General features: G+C 41.1%; 1 protein-coding gene across 33 annotated transcripts in view; it reads left to right on the top strand.

Moving 5' to 3' along the window:
• The window catches only part of ANK2 (ankyrin 2), a 677,994-nt gene that overhangs the window by 401,652 nt on the left and 257,331 nt on the right, over positions 1 to 19,011 (top strand). For 6 of the 33 annotated variants that reach the window (XM_070047726.1, XM_070047724.1, XM_070047732.1 and 3 more), the window contains exon 1: positions 5,926 to 6,458. The exons of the other annotated variants lie outside the window; for them this stretch is intronic. In XM_070047726.1, the coding sequence (XP_069903827.1) occupies positions 6,330 to 6,458 (129 nt within the window). In that variant the 5' untranslated portion in view covers positions 5,926 to 6,329. Of the gene's footprint in view, positions 1 to 5,925; positions 6,459 to 19,011 lie in introns of those variants that run through there. 33 annotated transcript variants of the gene reach the window in all.

Genomic DNA, 19,011 nt, shown 5'->3' with positions numbered 1-19,011 from the left:
GATTTTGTTCAAATCTAGGTAATAAAACCCAGTTTGTGGATCTCTTTGAGGGCTGGTTCTTTATCATCCTACCCCTAAGCTAGGAGTACTCTTTGTGAGGTCTCAAGTGATTCTGGGGGAGCTTCCCTGTAGGACCGTGCACTTTGTGTGGTCATTAACTCTTGATAACGTTTTCAAAATGAAAGTTCAAATTTAATAGGGAAATGTACACAGTAAACAGAAGCAATTTCCCTGCTTGTTCATTAGCCACTGGTTCCATTTTCCTTCAGTTCTGTGTAATAATTCCTTATTTTCAGACCAGATATTTTACATTCTTAAGAAGTTTTTTTCTACTTCAGCTGGTATTTCCAATTTGTATCAGTAATCATACTGGTCAGAATGACCTAGCTCCTATTAGTCTGTGCTGGTGCTTATTGGTTTGGTTATTGATCTCATTTAGAAATGATATAAATACAGTATCTCAGAAAAAGCTCAACTATGCCTTACCTCTGAAAATGTGCTTCCCAAAGAAGCCTTGATTTAACTTTATACTTCCGTTTCCCTATTTCTGGAATATGAGTCTGCATAAGTAGAAATAAAGTGAAAAATGCTGATCATACCTAAAGGAAGAAACAATGAATGCCTAGTAAGATTTTATTGGTAGATTAATTAAACAAGAGTTGCAAGAAAAATGGTTATCTCATATCTACAGGCAAAGAAATGAAAAGTATCCCAGAATTCTTCTTCTGTTTCAGTGGAAGGAAAAAAAAAGACAGTTAAATGGGATGGCCTCCAGAAGCAGGAATAATCTAGAAGTTCATACCATCATAAAAATTACCAACTGCTGATGGATACAGTAGTCATTTTCAGCAAGTGAAAAATGGCTGGATGGTAGATATTCAATTTTCTGGTACCAATATTGTAGCCACAAGGGGATTGTTTTTGAGCAGTTGTGTTATTGAAACAACATGTTTTATTAATCTTTTATATGTATTGCAGTATCCACAAAGTAGAGATTGTACCAGGCATAGAACTGGTTGTTAGAATTGCCTAAAATATTTCTGAGTGTATTTTAGTGATAAGGGTCTTGGATTAGAAAACTGGAGACATGACATATCTACCAACGATTAGTTGTTCGATCTTCAGCAGGTGTGAGTATTCCCTAAGATAATATTTTAAAATACAAATTTTAAGGTTAATCTCTAGATCTTCAATCTAGCAAATTTTATTTGTAAACTAAAACAGAGATTTTAGCATTGTGAGGGTTTTCTGGTTCCTGAATGAAGTTATTTATTTCCCATTAAAAAGAGCATAGCAAATCAAGTTGATGAAGAAGCCACGGCGGCAGAGGTTTCTTGCCAGAAGTCACTCACAGTGAGCAATGCCAGCTGCTCACACAGGCAGACCCCTGCTTACACAGCCAACCTGTGATGCTTTCATTCTTGTGCCCCCTGGGCTCCTGCTTTAGTAGTGATGAGTGGACGGGCTGGGAATGAGGTTGGGAGAGTGCAGGAAGACACAGGCTAACTAGAGAAATCCTTCCTTCTGAAATGTGGTGTTTTCCATTTTCTCTTTTCTGTTCATTTCCCTTCCCTCTGGCCCCTACAGACACGGCTGCTGCCTGCAGTCCCCAGACCATCTGCCCAGTCATAATAGCAGGAGGTCAGTGGTGGCAGAAGAGGGACTGTTTATGGCCTTGGTGTGGCCTCCAGGGGCAAGTTTTTCACTCCTTGTCTGCTGGAAAGTTTCTGTAAAACCTGGAAGAATCATGAGCTTGCTTTAGAGGTCCAAAGGGTGGAGTCATGAGATTCCCTCTGCTTCTCCATCCTGGACTAAGGAAACTGCCTGTTTGACCTTGAGACCAGAGTGTCCTTGCTTTCATTCCCCAGGCCAAAGTAGCAAGATACCTTTTGGGTGTTCTGATCTTAGACAAATCATGTCCTTCCAGAAACACTGTTAATCAAAAGAAAGAAGGCTCTAGTATATTACTAGCCAGATCTGCTTTAGTAACTTTGCATTGTCAAATTGGCTTGGGTGATTTGCTTAGGTAAAACACATCCAAGAAGATGACATACCAGTGGAGGCACTCACTCAGTTTGCTCTACCTTATCCTGCCCATTCATTAGTCTCAAGTGTGGATTAACACCATGAACTAGATTAGAATGAGCTCTGAGCTCATAGCTCAAGTGAGCACATTATTATTTATTAGTATTATTATTTTCTGATCAGGTGATGTTTTCATTACCTTTGTAGGGCATTTGCTTCTTTCTCCACTTACACTCACGCTCTGTGGTGGAGCAACAATATATGCTGCCTAGCCGCTCCTTCTGGGTGGAGCTAGGCAGGGAGAGGGGGGATTAAGTTGCATATGGCCAGCTCAGTAGTTATTGAACACAGCCCTGACTGATCCCTGATGTCTGCAGAGGATTTTCTTTGGATTCTCATCAATGGAATGCTGAACAGTGAGGACAGCAAATTCCCATTTTTCTTCCATCTTTACAATGAAGCACGGCCTCTCGGAAGGGCAATCTCTCTATGCCGGTTCTCAAGTTTAAATGCAAATGACAGTGTGTTCTTCACATTTGAAGGCAGATACACACGCTCATCCCATTCATGACCAAGATGCTTTATGGAAGGAATCAGCTTTTGTTGTAAGTTCTCTCTGCTGGTAGCTTGCTGGGAAGACCCCTTTCATGTGGTGCATGCATCGTTTAAATGGCTGTGTGCTCCTGGGACTGGAACCTGGTGCCCTGTCTGTGCAGAGGTCAGCTGGTGAGTGTGCACGGCTCTCTTTCCTCAGAAAATTCAAGTATAGAAATTCAAATGGAAATCATAGGAAAGTTTGAGCAATACAATTATACAAGAAGGAAGGATTTTAAAAGAGGTTTGTCGACAGCTTACTATTGAATTAGTTGTAGAGAGACAAAGTTACACCGCATGCAAACTCCTACCTATTCTGTCTGGCTTTCCTAAAAGGATTAAATGCTGCTAACCATCTCCTTTGAGACCAATATGTTCCTTCATTCGGGAGAGGATAAATGCAGATTGCACATTAAGAAAGAACTCGTGATCAGTTTATTTTACTTAAATCCTCATAATGGTTGCCTGTGTTTTCTTGTCTTGTAATTGGGATAGAATTCACACTGGGGCTTTTTGAGGGGTTCCTTTTCCTTGAATGGGGTTAATTTTTGAGTACTGAACCTCAGTCCTCCTGCTTTTGTAAGTCATTCCAAGGAAAGCTGTCTGGAACAAGTCATTTGCCTTCAATTGTCCTAGCTGAAAAAAAGAAAGAAAGAAAAAGAGGGAGGGAGGGAGAGAGAGAAAGAGAGAGAGAGAGAGAGAGAGAAGGAAGGAAGGATGGAAGGAAGGAAGGAAGGAAGGAAGGAAGGAAGGAGAAAAAAATTTGTTTCTCTTTGTCACATCCGGAGATACTTTGAAAAAATGTAAGCAAAGCACCATCACTATTATTTGTCAAGATTTGGCCATCATGGTGCTTACTGTGATATTTATGCTGCTCCAACAAATCTCTGACAAACTAACATCAGACGCATTACCTTTTTCTTCTTGAGCCAAAGTGATGAAAAAGCTCTCATAGTTGTTCTTAGGAAAGTGGAGGGAGTCCTGGTGACTAGGGCATTGTTAACCATACCTTAGACTTTTTTTTTGGTAGTTATTAAATTGAAAGTTTTTAAGAACTGAAGTTTTGATTGCATCAGAAAGCAACACAATTGAATTGACAAGTGGGTCTCCATGAGTTCATTAAAGGTTAATGGCATGAGCTGCTGTCTTTGGCCAGCAGGAACTCCTCACTTTCTTCTCTAGCTATGCTTGTGACTTTTATTTCTTTATTGAGAAGTTAGGGGAGAGGATCACATGAGACAGTGCAAGGAGGTTCTAAAGGGACATGGCCAGAAGAATCACCAGAGTCTCCCTCACTCACAGGAAAACCACCGTAAAAGGCTTGGCCCGGTTTTGTTGAGACTCAGATTATTCAGATAAAAGGACATCCACAACCCAAGTGAGATTTGCTTGTGATTAAGAAACAAAGTGCTTAGGAATGCCACACGGCATCTGAACACCCTGTGCTCCAGCCTTGCTGCTTCCTTCACCCTGTCACGCCTGATACCTGTTTTGATGCCAGGGCAGCTGATTCTCTGGAAGTCCCTCAGGGGACAAAGTAGTAGAATAGTTCTGTGGTTCTCCCGAGGGGCAGGCAATGTCTTGCCTAATGAAGGAGACAGAGAATTCCTCTACCTCCACCACACCTCCATCCACCATCTTTTCCCTAAAAGCCTGAATGGCTATGTTTCCTGTAAATATGGGAAAGTTTCTCCTAAGGAGGAGTTTTGCAGGGCTTAGATAAAAAGGAAGCTGGTTTGTTGCTTTTTAAATGTGAATTCTCAGCAGTTCCGGTCGGATCAATGATGCTCCCCATCCATAAGAGACACTACTTTCCCCTCTCCCTTTCTTTACTAACTGCCCCTTAGCTGACCAGTGAGCTGTCATGTCCACTCTACAATGCTGACTTTCCTTTGACTGATTTCTAAATCATACAAAGTGCTGGATTCCCTCTGCTACTGTGGGACATATTTTGTGTGTCAGTGGGACATTTTATTGCTATTATGTGTTCAACTCAGTTTAAGTAAAAAGAAAAATGACAACGTATGTTAGATAAACAGATACATGTGGGGACAACCCTCAGTATTAAATATAGTATTTTCCTTCCAGAATATTTACTATCTCACTATCTTTAATACAGTTCCACAAATGAGACTTCATGTTCTTCATTTGTCTAAGGAAGTATGTCATAAGTATTAGGATACAAAGCATGGCACTTTCTAAGAGAGCACTTGATGTTATTTTATGTTTCCCCTAATGATAGGATATATGTAGAACGAGATCATATAGCTTTACTGCCACTTATTATGGCAGTCAAAACTTCTCCGCTGCAATGTTGTGTGTCTATGTGTGTATAGGGGGTTCCATAATCCACACCAGTGTTGTGATTCTGTCTACAGCTAAGGGTGAATACTTAGGCAGTGGACGCCATCCTTGGAATTCATTAGACCTTGATGGAACTGTGGCAAAATTCTGGACATTTGGCAGTGTGTGTAGTTGGACTGCTACAGAGGAGTTCATCCTGAGTTAGATAGCTGTCTCCTTTTTCTTCTTTCTTTGCAACCGCCTGTTGGGTGGCATATACAGGAACATCCAGAAATACTAATCCTGCTTTACTTTCACACGTGCTTTCAAGGTTAATGCGAATCTAACAAGCACCTTTGGTAATCAACTACAACTACCTGTGTCCCTCTCTTGGGGCAGGGGTGAGTGGTTTTAGGTGGTCCCTGCTTTTCCCATTCCCTTTCTCAACCCCTTTTTCTCTTTCGCCTTATTTGACCGCTCCTCTCTTTCCTCCCAGCATAACCTCGTTGAGCCCAGATTATGCTGTGTACTCACTGACAGCTCCCTTCTAGTCCCTGCTTAATGCAGCTCCCTAATGCAGCCTCACGTGGGTCTGGAGATGACACAGTGAGGAACAGCTACAGCTAGCCCTTCCCAGACCTGCTCCTGCCTACACTACCACAGAGGTGGCAAGTCCCTCCAGCCGTGCTCGCCTTCTCCAAAATTAGTAGCGGTGATTTTTTTTCTTTAAACAAACCTGGGAGAAGGGAAGGGCTGAGACATTTAAAAGGCAGGGATTCACGTCATGTGCTACAGCAGAGCAGCCGTGGCAACGGCAGTAGCAGCAGTAGCTCAGCGGCAGCAGCAGCAGCAGCAGCAGAGAATCCTTTAGCGAGACTGCACCATTTTCTTCTCACCCCGCATAGAGGTGTGGTTGGAAGCAGCAATAACCACCCACCCCCTCGCAGCTCCACAGAGGTGGCCTCTTCCTGGCTCCAGTCGGAAGATACAGCCTGTCTGGAGGAGTCCCCAAAGGCCGTTCCAATTGGTGATGTGTGCCTAAGGAAGGCTTTTTCAACTAGTAGGATGCTTGTCTGCACTTGCGGCCACCCTACAGCTGAAGAGCTCCCAGTCTAGTGCTCGCTCCGCCTTCCCCCAGGAACATTTGCAAGCAAGGTGCACATCTGTATCTGTGTGTGTGCAGGTGTTGCTGCCGAGGGGGCTGTGCTTGGGACCTTACTACATTGTAGTGAAGTATGGGTGCTGCAGAGGCTGGAATAAGATTCTGACCTGGCTCGGGGGCGGAGTGGATGATTTTGTGAGTATTCTGGCTGCCAGCCATTGCAGGGGAGGGGAAAGCACGGCTCCACCTACCTCGAAAATCACCTGGATTGCTGGGGAGTGGAAACTGAGCCTCTGCAACTGCTTCTGCTGATCCCCTCTGCAAAATGGCTCACGCTGCTGCTTCTATTAAAAAAGTTCGTGAGGCTGAACTGGATGAAAAGGAAAAAAATCTTGAGAGAGAGAGAAAAAAACAACGGAAAATCCCCAGGGAACGTATGGAACGGAAAAGAAAGGTACGAGGAGCATCCCTTTAACCCTTTCCCCCAGTAGCCCTGTGCAGAGCCGTGACTGCACAGAACTGGCAACTTCATCCAGCCTCCCCTCCATCATTCCGCTGCAGCACCCCCAAGCTCAGTTTGCAGCCTAGAGCTTATGCCTAAATTTGCTGCATTGGGAGGAGATGCCTGAGCAGGGTGAATTTTCTTCGCTTTGACCAAGCAAAACAAAAAATGACTGCCCTTCATTTTTCTTGGGCCCCCCCACCCCCCCAATTTTCTTTATTCAATCTCAGAGTCAAGTGCTTTATGCCTCCAAGTGATTCTGAGCACTTGCCAAAGAAGAAAAAGGTTGATATATGGTAGATGGGGTCTGGTATTTTCCTCTTCCTGTTCCTCCTTGTTCCTTAGCATTGCGATTTTCCACTAACTATACTGCTAATGTAGACCTCTGGTTAAGAATAAACCACAGGTTTTATGTACTCGGTTTTTTTCCCTCAAGAAGGTTGACACTGTTCTATGTGAAACTGCATGGAGACTATTGGTGCAGTGAGCTGTGTCCCTGCATTTGTAAAATTCTCATTAAGTTACATTTTGTTTCCTATCATTAATCCTATAATCTTTTATGTTTATTGCAAGTAAGTGAAAACCCCTGGGTTAATAGAAGGGGTGAAATATTGCTTTCCTTTACATTAGACAGACTGTCGAACTGTTGTCTCTTAACAATATTTTTTTTTCTTGTGAAATGTAAGTAATCATTCAAGTTGATGGAACTGAAATACTTATTTAGACAGCGATCTGGAATTATACATAAAGGAAGAAGATCTTTGTAAATGTTTTAATTAACAAAGTAGGTCATTGGATAATTTCAGAAGATGATAGATGACACATTACAGTAGCAGAACATAAAATAGCGGTTTGTATGCAAGCTGTTCTTAAACAGAACTCTGGGATTAGAGATGTGCCAGGGGTCTATATACTTAATATTCCATATCCTCAATGGATTCCTTTTCTTTCTTTCTTTTTTTCTTCCACAATAGATATATTTACCTTGCCATTTGGAGGATGTTGTTTTTACCTCATTGTTGGGAAAGACGCTTGAAGAGCCACATTGAGTTGAGCTCTTACTACACAGAGATTTATCACATTTCTATTTTACTACTTATTTCACCAGTAGTTAGATTCAATGACAGTTATTAAACTAAACAAAAAGCATTGGTAGTGTATAATGATTTCCCTTCTGGAGAAAACTCTACTACTGCTTGTCTGACCTTTAAAAGTCCTGTTTCAAGGGTGCATTAATTCTTTTTAATCATATCAAAACTATTATTGACCGTTTTCATGGAGGTTGGCTTCCTTCTTGATAGCTACTGCAGTTCTCTTTCTAATCCCCTAAATGGATCAAAACTGTATAAAGCCATTTCCTGTGGCTGTGTCTTTTTTTATCTTTTGATCACCAAAACACAGTGTGTTATTTCTTGGCCAGGAGTGCTTGTTCAGCATCAGTTGTGACCGAGCAAGTTTACTCAGCTGGAGTACCAGGCATACACCTAGAAAATCTCTTGGTCTCACTCAGCTTTGCTTCTGTGTCTAGTTTGATGTTTTTCCTTTCCTTTACCTTGCTAAAACTGAAAAATTATATGATTAAAATGGAGAAGTGCCAATAGTTGTTGAGAATCTCCATTGCTTAGATGCTACGTTGCTTTAGCTTAAATTCAGCACTAAAGGCAAGATCATTGGTTAGCGATGTGGTCATATGACAGGACTGCCTGGGCTTGTAGTTAATATCAGTAATATAGAACCAGGGGAAATAAGGGCTGAGCTACTATTTGCTCTTGTTCCTCTTCTTTTTTTCACACACACCTATTTCTCCTCCTCCCTTTTCTACTGCAGATGCAGGTGGCATTACATAGATACTTGCACAGAAAATGCTTGCTAAAAGCGTGGCTGTGTTTCTTGTGCTGCATCAGATTTGTGTCCCCCCCCCCCCCATCACATACGCATACCCACCTAACCCGCTTTTCCAATTTGATTTGAGGACAAAAATACCTCATTATTATTCCTTAGGGTGTATAGAATGATAGCTCATGAAGAAATGGGAAAAAATAAATAAACCAGAATTGGTGCCTATTGTGGCATTCTGGAACGCCATCTCCAGAAAGTAATTTAACAATTGCCATGCTTTGTTTATCAATGCCATTTTATAACCGTAGAGATTACATCAGTGTAGGGATGCCTGAATATTTTATTTTCATATCCATTTGTAAAGCCTCTTGCCAATGAACCTGTCTATTCCAAAAAATTTAGATGAGATCCACCCCAAAGCAAATAAAAGCCAATTATGGAGCTTGCAAAAAAAAAAAAAAAAAACTAATAAGCTTATTTTGAAAAGCTTTTCAATGAGATAAAGATGTTGGTTATTAATTCAATTGAGTAGTCTCATGTTTGGGCTTCATTTTCATATTCTGTAAACTTGTTAATAAAAGTAATCTTTGTGCTATTTTGTAGTATACAAAATATTGAAATTCATTTTAATTATTTGTAAATTTAAAACACATTGCATACATGACTATAACCCCTATATACTAAGTTGTCAGTAGTATGTTTGAAAAAATGATTATGGTTGTATATTAAGGGATCTAGTTTCAACCCCAATATAAACAGAATGTATCTTAGAATAACATGTTTAGGCTTCTTTAAGCTGAACTCTGGATAGTTGATATTTACATATAGCCTATACCAAATGTTCACTGTATCTGTGTCATACTACGTAGAATGAGAATAAAACTAAGTTTCATGCATATAGAGACTAGGATTAAGATTACTTGAAACCAACTAATTTAGTATTTTTTGCTCAAAAGAGTACATTGATCTGGCTTTCTATAGCAATAGGAAGATTTCTACTCTAATAATTAGCTTATATTAATACACTGTTTCTGTACTGTTTTAGTACTTTCTGTACTAAAATCTGATCATTTTATACTTGAAATTGCCAAAAGGAGTGGTTGAGTGATTTATCACAGTTATAACAAACTTGGAAGACTCAGTTTCTAGATGGTAATTTTGAGTAAAATATTTTTTCCACAACCACATTCTATTTCCCTAATGTGTGTGTGTGTGTGTGTATAATTTACAAAAAAAAATTTTAGAGAATATATATATATAAACAAAACAACTACAGCTTTGAAAGTATATATTTAAGTAATATTTCTCATGCATACTTAAAGATAACCGTGCGTTCTCACATAAATGGGTGTGTTCTCTTTCTGAGCATGAACAAGCCATTAATCCAATCCATCAATGTGTCTACTATACTCACTGGGTTCATATGACATAAAAGAAAATGTGTATGATTAGTTCATGGCATGCTGATGCATAAGAAATTCTTCTTTTTATCTTAATCTATTCTATTAAAATCTTGGAGTTCATATTTCCTAAAAAATTATTTATCGTGATTTTTTGAGGACCAGAGTATCCCTATAGCTGACACTTTACATACATTGTACAATTTAAACCAAATAACAGTCCTGTCCCATAGTTATTGTTTTCTTCACTTAACAAATAAGAAAACTGACATGCAGAAAGTCATAAAATTTCCTTAATCATACATAATTAATATGTGGTAGAGTTAGGATTTGAACCCAGGTCTGTCTGACTTCAGAGTTCATTGGGATAAAGTGGTAATATGATTTCTTGGTTTTCATTACACTGAATATAAATTAAAAGTAAATCATCTGGGGGTCAGGGATTGGTATAGCAGTTAACCCATCGGGAAGCCAAAATCCCATATCGAAGTACCTGGGGTTGAGCCCTGGCTCTACCCCTGATTCCAGCTTCCTGCTAATGTGCACTCTAGTAGGCAGCAGGTGATGGCTCAAGTAGTTGTGTTGCTGCCATCCATGTGGGAGACTTGGACTGAGTTCTTGGCTCCTGGCCTTGGCTCGTCCCAATCCTGACCATTGTGTGCATCTGAGGAACGACCCAGTGGATGAGAGCTGTCTCTGTGTATGTCTCTCTATCTCTGTCTCTGTCTCTTTCTGTGTGTTTCTCTGCCTCAAAAACAAATAATTTTTTGAAAAGTAAAGCATTTACTTGACCAGTGCTTCAATTTCTTCACCTCCAAAATAACTCCCTAGAGCTTAAAGAAATTAACATACCATTAAAACAAATTAAATTAGACATTTGAGAAGAAACTATGTAAATTTAATGTGGTAGTAACTCTAGTGTAGTTGCACCAAAATATTTCATGAGATTCTTGGCAGATCAAATATTAGCAGCCCACATTTGCTCCATTAATTAATTGTTGCTAGTTGCTGGCAATGATAGATTATGTGATCATTTCTTTGTTATAATTTTATTATGACTTCAAAATTTAATTTTAGATTTACATTTATTAAACTGAAAGGTGATTTTTGCATGATATTCAGTAGAAAATAAAAGCAAACTTTTTTTCAAGTCCTTGTCATTGCATTTCTCAGGAAAACAGTTTGATCAGTACCTTTCTTCATGAAAGTTATGCGGTTATTATTATTATTTGAAGGGAGTGACAGTTATTTCCAGCATAATCTTTAGAGGACACCCTTGCCATATGTTTTTTACCCCTTTGCATGTTAAGTTGCTAGCCATGAGAGTACTGATGATTGTGTGTGTGTGTGTGTGTGTAGTACACCTTACACCAAGCTGTAAGGGATGATATGGGGAATGAAGACTTCTAAAAATGACAATAGTACATCTTTAAATGAAAGAGTGTTTTATTTGTAAGCTGAGAGAGGAGTGTGTCTTGTCACATTTGAGTTGTGCTATGAGAATGAACTGTCCATACAGTAGTTCCCCCTTCTCTGTGGTTTCCATTTCTGCAGTTTTTTTAGTTACCGTGGTCTAAAGATATTATGAGGAAAATTTCAGAAAGAAGCAACTCACCAGCTGTAAGCTGTGTGCTGTTCTGAGCAATGTGATGAAATCTCCTGCTGTCCATCTCCATCTTGCCCAGGATGTGAATCATCCCTTTGTCCAGAGAATCCATGCTCCTCTATACATTACCATTAGACACTTAGTGGCTGTCTCAGTTATTAGGTAAACTATTGTGGTATCCTAGTACTTATGTTCAAGTGATCTTTATTTTACTTAATGATGACCCCACTGTGCAAGAGTAGTGATACTGGTGTTACGCCATACTTCCTTTAGGTGAAAAGGTAAAGGTACAATAAGATGTTCTGAGAGCGAGTGAGAGAGAGAGAAGAGAAAGAGAGAATCTTCCATCTGCTGGTTCATATAACGTTCATCACAGTATATGGCTATAATTTTTCTATTTTATTAGTTAATCTCTTACTATAACTAACTTGGATAGGTAAAAACAGAGTATATAAAGATTCAGTACTATCCATGTGTGCCAGCATCTGCTAGGGGTCTTGGAATGTATCCTCTGTGGATAGGGGGCTACTGTAAACATAAGCATTATCTGTGGGTGAGCCCTGATGTTCAGGAGAGAGTGGGTAAGCTAGGCAGACCCCTCCTCCACCCTGTCCTTGAGCCTTCTGCTTTGGCACTCAGCAGCCTGATTCCAAAGGGAGGCCCAATTTGGAAGAAGTAGCACTTCATCAGCACATCAATATTTCCAGAAACCACACTAACGTAAGAGAGATTGGTGATGTCTTGAGCTTTATCTGGATAGATGCCCTTCTTATGTCCTAATGTCCACTTATATGTGGCAAAAATGTTTTGTTGATTTGCTTTTCCTATTTGAGTCTAAATGAAAAACTTTAAGTTATACCTATTTAAATGTAAAGTCTGTCATAGAATCATATTTAAAAATGATATTCTCCCTCCTTAATACCTTTGCTGTCTCCTTGTCTTTGCTCAATTTATGAAGCTTTTCTTCGCTAAAACAATTATCCTTATATAAATGACTTGCACTACTAATGGCACTTTTCACTTGCACCACAAATCTGGGTTTCATTAGTTTATAGTTAATAAGAACCTCTTTCAACCATGGAGTGGGTGACTAACAGCTAGCTTTAAGTTACAGTTGTCAGATTTGTGTGACTATGGCAAAAATACTCCCAATTATGTGGTCTGAGATAAGCCTTTAAGGAAACTGTTGAAAGAAAAAGAAATCTCAATTTAAAAAAGTCACAATGAATGAATTTAGTTTATTATAAGAATCTAAAATCTTATACACAGCCCAGTATAGTGTTTCTTCCTTTATTGTTTTAATAGTCTGGGTTCATTTAAAAATTAAAACATAAATCAGAATTAATTCATTAGTGATCTTTATTATCAACATTGTAATTTTATTAATTACATTATTCATGAATTGAGTGAAAATATTGATATTTAGAACACATTTTGATATCATAATGAATACTTAGAGTAGTTTATAGAACTATTGAGTCAATGGATGTATAAAAAGTTAAGACTATTTACACCATATTTAATGATTTTTATGTTTATATTTTTCTTTTTTTATTTTTATTTTATTTATTTATTTTTTAATTTTTTGACAGGCAGAGTGGACAGTGAGAGAGAGAGACAGAGAGAAAGGTCTTCCTTTGCCGTTGGTTCACCCTCCAATGGCCGCCGCGGCCGGCGCACTGCGGCCGGCGCACCGCGCTGATCCAATGGCAGGAGCCAGGAGCCAGGTGCTTTTCCTGGTCTCCCATGGGGTGCAGGGCCCAAGCACCTGGGCCATCCTCCACTGCACTCCCTGACCACAGCAGAGAGCTGGCCTGGAAGAGGGGCAACCGGGACAGAATCCGGTGCCCCAACCGGGACTAGAACCTGGTGTGCCGGCGCCGCTAGGTGGAGGATTAGCCTAGTGAGCTGCGGCGCCGGCCAATGTTTATATTTTTCTAATATGCCATTCTTATTTACTTTGAATCCCAAAATAATCTCTTCACAAAGAATACTCATTTTTATTCTCGATGATAGAGACATTATATCTTAAAAGAAAACTAATACAAAGAACTTCTGGCATTCTGCATAAATTGCTAGGTGTTTGAGTGTGACCCTTCTGCTCCAAATGTTCTTTGGAAAGGCTCATCAGGTTGCTCTCTACATATTTGTGAAGCTCCCTTAGTGATTCCAACCAGGAGTGGAAACAAACTAGAATGAGTATTTTAATTTCTCCATCAGCCTCTCCTCTACTCCCTCATAATCAGTATGACTTGAAATTGCCATTGAGGAAAATTTTCCATGTGTGGATAGGAGACACCCTGGAAACCTTTGAAAGTTTAATAAGACTAATTGATTGATATATTAACCAATTAATTCTAAGCATGGAGAGATTCATGATCTGCAATTGGATTGCCTTTGCCCTAATGGAATAATCTTCAAGAATGAAGTGTATGTTTCTCAGTCATACATAACTAACCTTGAAGAGGTTGGAGAATTAATTGAACTAATTTTTAGAAGGAAGGCCACTAAATTGTGACCTAAAAGTGATATCTTAAACAGCATGTGCTGTTTTGAAGGAACTCAAACAACTGTCCTAATTAATTGGTAACTTAGTAGCCTTGGTGGCCTCAAACTTTTAGAGATGCCAGATCATCTAGAGCTGCTAATATAACTCCATAATACTTTTTGTTTCTTATACTTAGCTTTGGTAGATCTTTTCAAAATTATATAAAATTATATGAGTGTAGTGAGGAAGAAGGGATGTGCTGCTACTTGTGGGGAGCAACTCGGACTAGACTAAGTTACTGGAATTAAGACTTATTCTATGCATCTGCTCTCCCACAATATGGCGCTGGGAGAGGAGAAAACAGCTCGGATAGGAAACCTAACTCGGATAGGAAACCTAGGACGGATAGGAAACTTAGGAGGGAAGAAACGGGAAGAAGCAGGAAAATACCGGAGAGAGAGACTAGCGAAGAGCCTAGGGGAAAGCCGGACGAGAAAGGTGCCGGAAGAAGCTATTGAAAGCCTAGGCATAGACTTGGATATGGACTGTGGGAAAGAAGTTAGGATTTGAAAGCGAAAGTGAAAGCTTTCATAGACTCGGGTGCGGACTATGGCGGGGAAGCTAGGAGACTGAAAGCGAAAGTGAAACCTGGAGGAGGCTTGGACTCAGATACGGACTGTGGGGAGAAGCCAGGAGAAATGAGAGGAATATTGTTGGAAGAAAACTTAAGGAAACATACCGGGTAGAGAAAAATGTTAGGGAGGATGAAGCCGCGAGTGCAGGCCAAGGCGGAGACATAAGCCACCTTGGAATTCTTCAAGTCACCCCGGGGAGCAAGAGGCGAAGATCTGGAACCAGAGGCAGAGACGTGGGCCGCCAGGTTGAAATTCGCCAGGTTAGTCCGGGGAACTTGGACTGAATGCCGGTGGTGGCGGAAACATTCGCGGAAGCCGCCGCGTGCAGAGAGAGCACGGGGCGTGAATAGATAGGGAACGCGGGGCTGGCGCGAGGCCGTGGTGCGGGCGCGAAGGGCGTGGAGACCGCGGAGCGTGCGTGCAGAGCCGGGAACCCGCCGGCGGGGCGAGGCGCCGGGAAGCCGCGCAGAGCCGTGAAGCTGCCGCGGGGCGGCGAGGCGCCGAGAAGCAGCCTCGGGGCGGGCGCCGGGAAGCCGCAGGGATAAGAGAAACAGAAGTTTTAGAAGTAAAATGAGGCCGGCGCCGCGGCTCACTAGGCTAATCCTCCGCCTAGCGGCGCCGGCACACCGGGTTCTAGTCCCGGTCGGGGCGCCGGATTCTATCCCGGTTGCCCCTCTTCCAGGCCAGCCCTCTGCTGTGGCCAGGGAGTGCAGTGGAGGATGGCCCAGGTGCTTGGGCCCTGCACCCCATGGGAGACCAGGAAAAGCACCTGGCTCCTGGCTCCTGCCATCGGATCAGCGCGGTGCGCCGGCCGCAGCGCGCCAGCCGCGGCGGCCATTGGAGGGTGAACCAACGGCAAAGGAAGACCTTTCTCTCTGTCTCTCTCTCTCTATCACTGTCCACTCTGCCTGTCAAAAAAAAAAAAAAAAAAAAAAAAGAAGTAAAATGAGAGAAATAGGAATGCTGGAAGATAGAAGTAAAATGGGAGAAATAGGAATGCCCGGAGATAGAGAAATAGAGAAAGGCCTCCCCACAACACAGCAATGAGAGAGCTTGGATTCGGTCTGCCTGATTAGGGCGATAAGCACCAACAGGCGGCTCGACCAGAGTATGAGCTGCAGGTCACCGAAGATAGGCACGAATCAACACCAATAAGCCTCCCCACAATATGGCAATGAGAAGGCTTGGATTCGGTTTGCCTGATAGGGCTTGTAAGCACCTGCAGGCAGAGCAGAGCATGCGCTGCAGGGCACCGAACTCAGGCACGCATCAGCGCCTAAAAACCTCCTCACAACATGGCGAAGAGGGGACCCGGATTCGGTTTGCCTGATTGATAGGACTTGTAAGAACCTGTGGCAACTCTAGCAAGTAGAGCAGAGTGTGTGCCGCGGGACACCGAAGACAGGCGCGTATCAACGCCAAAAAATAAAAAGAAAGGGGGATCTGTGGGGAGCAACTCGGACTAGACTAAGTTACTGGAATTAAGACTTATTCTATGCATCTGCTCTCCCACAATATGGCGCTGGGAGAGGAGAAAACAGCTTCTACGCAGCTGCCTCCAGTTCAGCCAATAAACTGTAGGACTTGCTCCTGATTGGAGGAGAGCAGCGTGCTCGGCGTGTGGGCAGCCGAGTTGGGATTGGCAGAGGAGGACTATAAAGGAGGAGAGAGACGGCATGCAGAAGGAACATCTAAGGGGAACATCTATCTGAAGGAACACCTGTGCAGCCCCTGGGAGGGCCGGCCGGCGGTGTGCCGCTCCCCCGCGGAAGTGGGGAAAGTGGCAGGGGGAACCGCCCTTCCACGGAGGTGGAAGGGACAGTAGCCAACCCGGGAAGAACCAGCAGCAAACCCGGGGAGGGCCGAGCAGACGAAAGAACAACGCAGGGTCCTGTGTCGCTCCTCCGTGAAGAGGGGGAGCGACATAATGGTGCCGTGACTTGGATATGAAGCCTAGGCAGGGCTTAGTGTCGTTCCTCCACGAAGAGGGGGAGCGACATAATGGTTCCGTGACTCGGATATGAAGCCTAGGCAGGGTTTAGTGTCGTTCCTCCACGAAGAAGGGAAGCGACAGCTACTAGCTGCATTATCTCCCCTAATTCTTCAGATTTTCCATTTTAATGTTTCTAACTCATCAACGTATTCCTTTGTCGGGGTCTTTTTATTTTATTTTGACTTTTTCATGCAAATTTGAACAGCTCTTCTCTCACTCTTTTCTTGGTTCACTGGAGCTTTCAGAGGAGCTAGAAAGGGACTCCCTATTCAGTTGTACAGAACTCCAGACTGGACAATTTAGCACATATAGTGGAATGACTACTTCTGTTTTCTCCTCATTTAATTAATAGATCTGCCAGAAGAAACTCCCTCACAGCCCCTTAGAGTTTTATTTATATCCAACTTAGCCTTTTCTCTAGAGAAATCCTTTTATTGTATGTCATTACTTTGCTGCTTATAATATGAGGGACACCTCAGAAAGAAACCAATATAAGTGATAATATGGAAAAGAAATATCAGGGATACAAAACCATTATAAGCATACTATCTAAATTCTTTGGTTAAGAGAGAGGGTATTTCACTTTAATATTTATTTCTTGAGTTTATATATATATTTTTCTTAGGAGCCTATTAATTACCAATTTTAACTCATTTGTTTCATGTTTGTGTTAAAAAAAAGACTGAGATTAAGACTGACAGTGACCTCTGATGTATTTTTATGTGATTAATGATGAAGTTTTCCAAATGTCTAGTTCTCAATGGAGCCATTCAATCTTGGAGTTAATTTTCTTTTTTAAAAATAAATTATATGAACACCAGAAATGTGAACTCACAATATATATTTCATTTTTACATTATATATGCCAAATATTACTATAGATAGTACCTCTTTCAAGACATTTAGCCGTATTAGAGGTGAATGTGGGCTCTAAGATTATAAAGAACAGGCAACATACCAGAAAGCTGTTTACTAATTTAATAAATGATATTTAATAAAATTACCAGATACTGTTAAAGCACCATAAAACAACTTTAGGGTGCCTGTGCTTAAGTCTAACTGTAACCTTGGGTAAACAATTGACCTGACCTCAATTTTTACATGTGTAAAATGATGAGGACCTGAGATATGTTAGAATTCTTCCTTATATGATTCTTTATGATTTTAATTATATTTTTATTTCCTGTCATTATAAACAAATAACTGACATGGTCTGGTAGAATTTCCAAATGTTTCTTCAATCAATATTTTTCTTTGAACTGACGCATGTCCCAGACATAATGCCTTCATTCAGAGCTCACAGACTGCCTGTAATGATAGGAACTGTCACAGAAGAACAAGAATAAAATACTGTTGGAGCCATTAAGTTGGATTCCAAATTGTCTGTATTTGTCTGTGTGACACACGTTTTCATAAATGAAACATCTACCTGGCAGATGAAACAATGGAAGGAAGTAGTTCCTGTTGTGGTGTTTTAGATCTTGTCCAAGTTATTAAGGCAGTAGGTACAGAAAATGAAGTTGTGTGGTGGTTACTATTTCAGACAGATACTGATTCAAGTTATTTGAAAGGAAGAAGTTTATTGCAGCTCTCTTGTTTCGCAGTAGCTCCTCTGTACACTGATAATTCCAGGACTTAGAAACCCACAGAAAACAATCATCATGGTGTTAATCACTTTACAAAGATCCCACAGCAGTGATTAACGGTAACAGCCTTTGAATCTCAGGGCACTGTGATGAACAGGCGGCTGCAGCAAGACTTAGAGAAACCTCAGCAGCGCACAAACCCTGCAGCTGTACAGCTGGTGAACAGAAGTAACCCCTTGAGTTCTTCTGCAGTAGTAGTACAAACTTCTTCCTTATTTATGGCTGCTGTCTTAAACTGGGCCAGAATTCTTAATGAAACTGTGTCACATTCCAAAATGACAGAAATCAATAAAGTGCAAGTGGAATAGGTTACCTGGAAACAGTAACTCCTTTGAGGACAGAGGTCACTGAGGAATTGAGGAGCTTTTGTTCAGGGTGGTCACCTACTAACCATGGGGCTTCAGTGCAGGTTCTCAGGGACAGGAATCAAAGCCTGGGTGTGGGTGAGAGAGAAAAAAGGCGTCTCTGAAAGCACAAGTTACTGTTAACGGGGAGAAGGCAGACGATAAAGGACCAACTGGCAGATGTCAATTCTCTGACCACAAACACTTTATTGAATTATATAAGGGGCTTTGTATATAACATAAAGCACTCATACTCAGTCATTTAACACAAGAGGCAATGTTTCAAAACTTTTGGCTTTCAAACTAGAAAGCAGCAATGAGAAGTAGAGTAATTTGTAGTAAGCTAAATTGAGAAATGTTTTGCCATTGATGGAAGTTTGATAATTAAGTTGCATGCCTCTTTAATCACTGTAATTGGTTTCATATAGAAGCCTTCTGGGTTGTATAATGTATAGTAAGTTGTAGAAGAGTTAATGAAAAAATTAGTCATTCTAATGATCTTTAATATTCTATGAAACTCAGTTTTATTTAATTCATTTTTTATTTTAAAAATT

The sequence above is a fragment of the Oryctolagus cuniculus genome, chromosome 8 (genome assembly GCF_964237555.1).
Source record: "Oryctolagus cuniculus chromosome 8, mOryCun1.1, whole genome shotgun sequence".
NCBI lineage: Eukaryota > Metazoa > Chordata > Mammalia > Lagomorpha > Leporidae > Oryctolagus > Oryctolagus cuniculus.
This window is presented reverse-complemented; position numbering and strand designations above follow the sequence as displayed.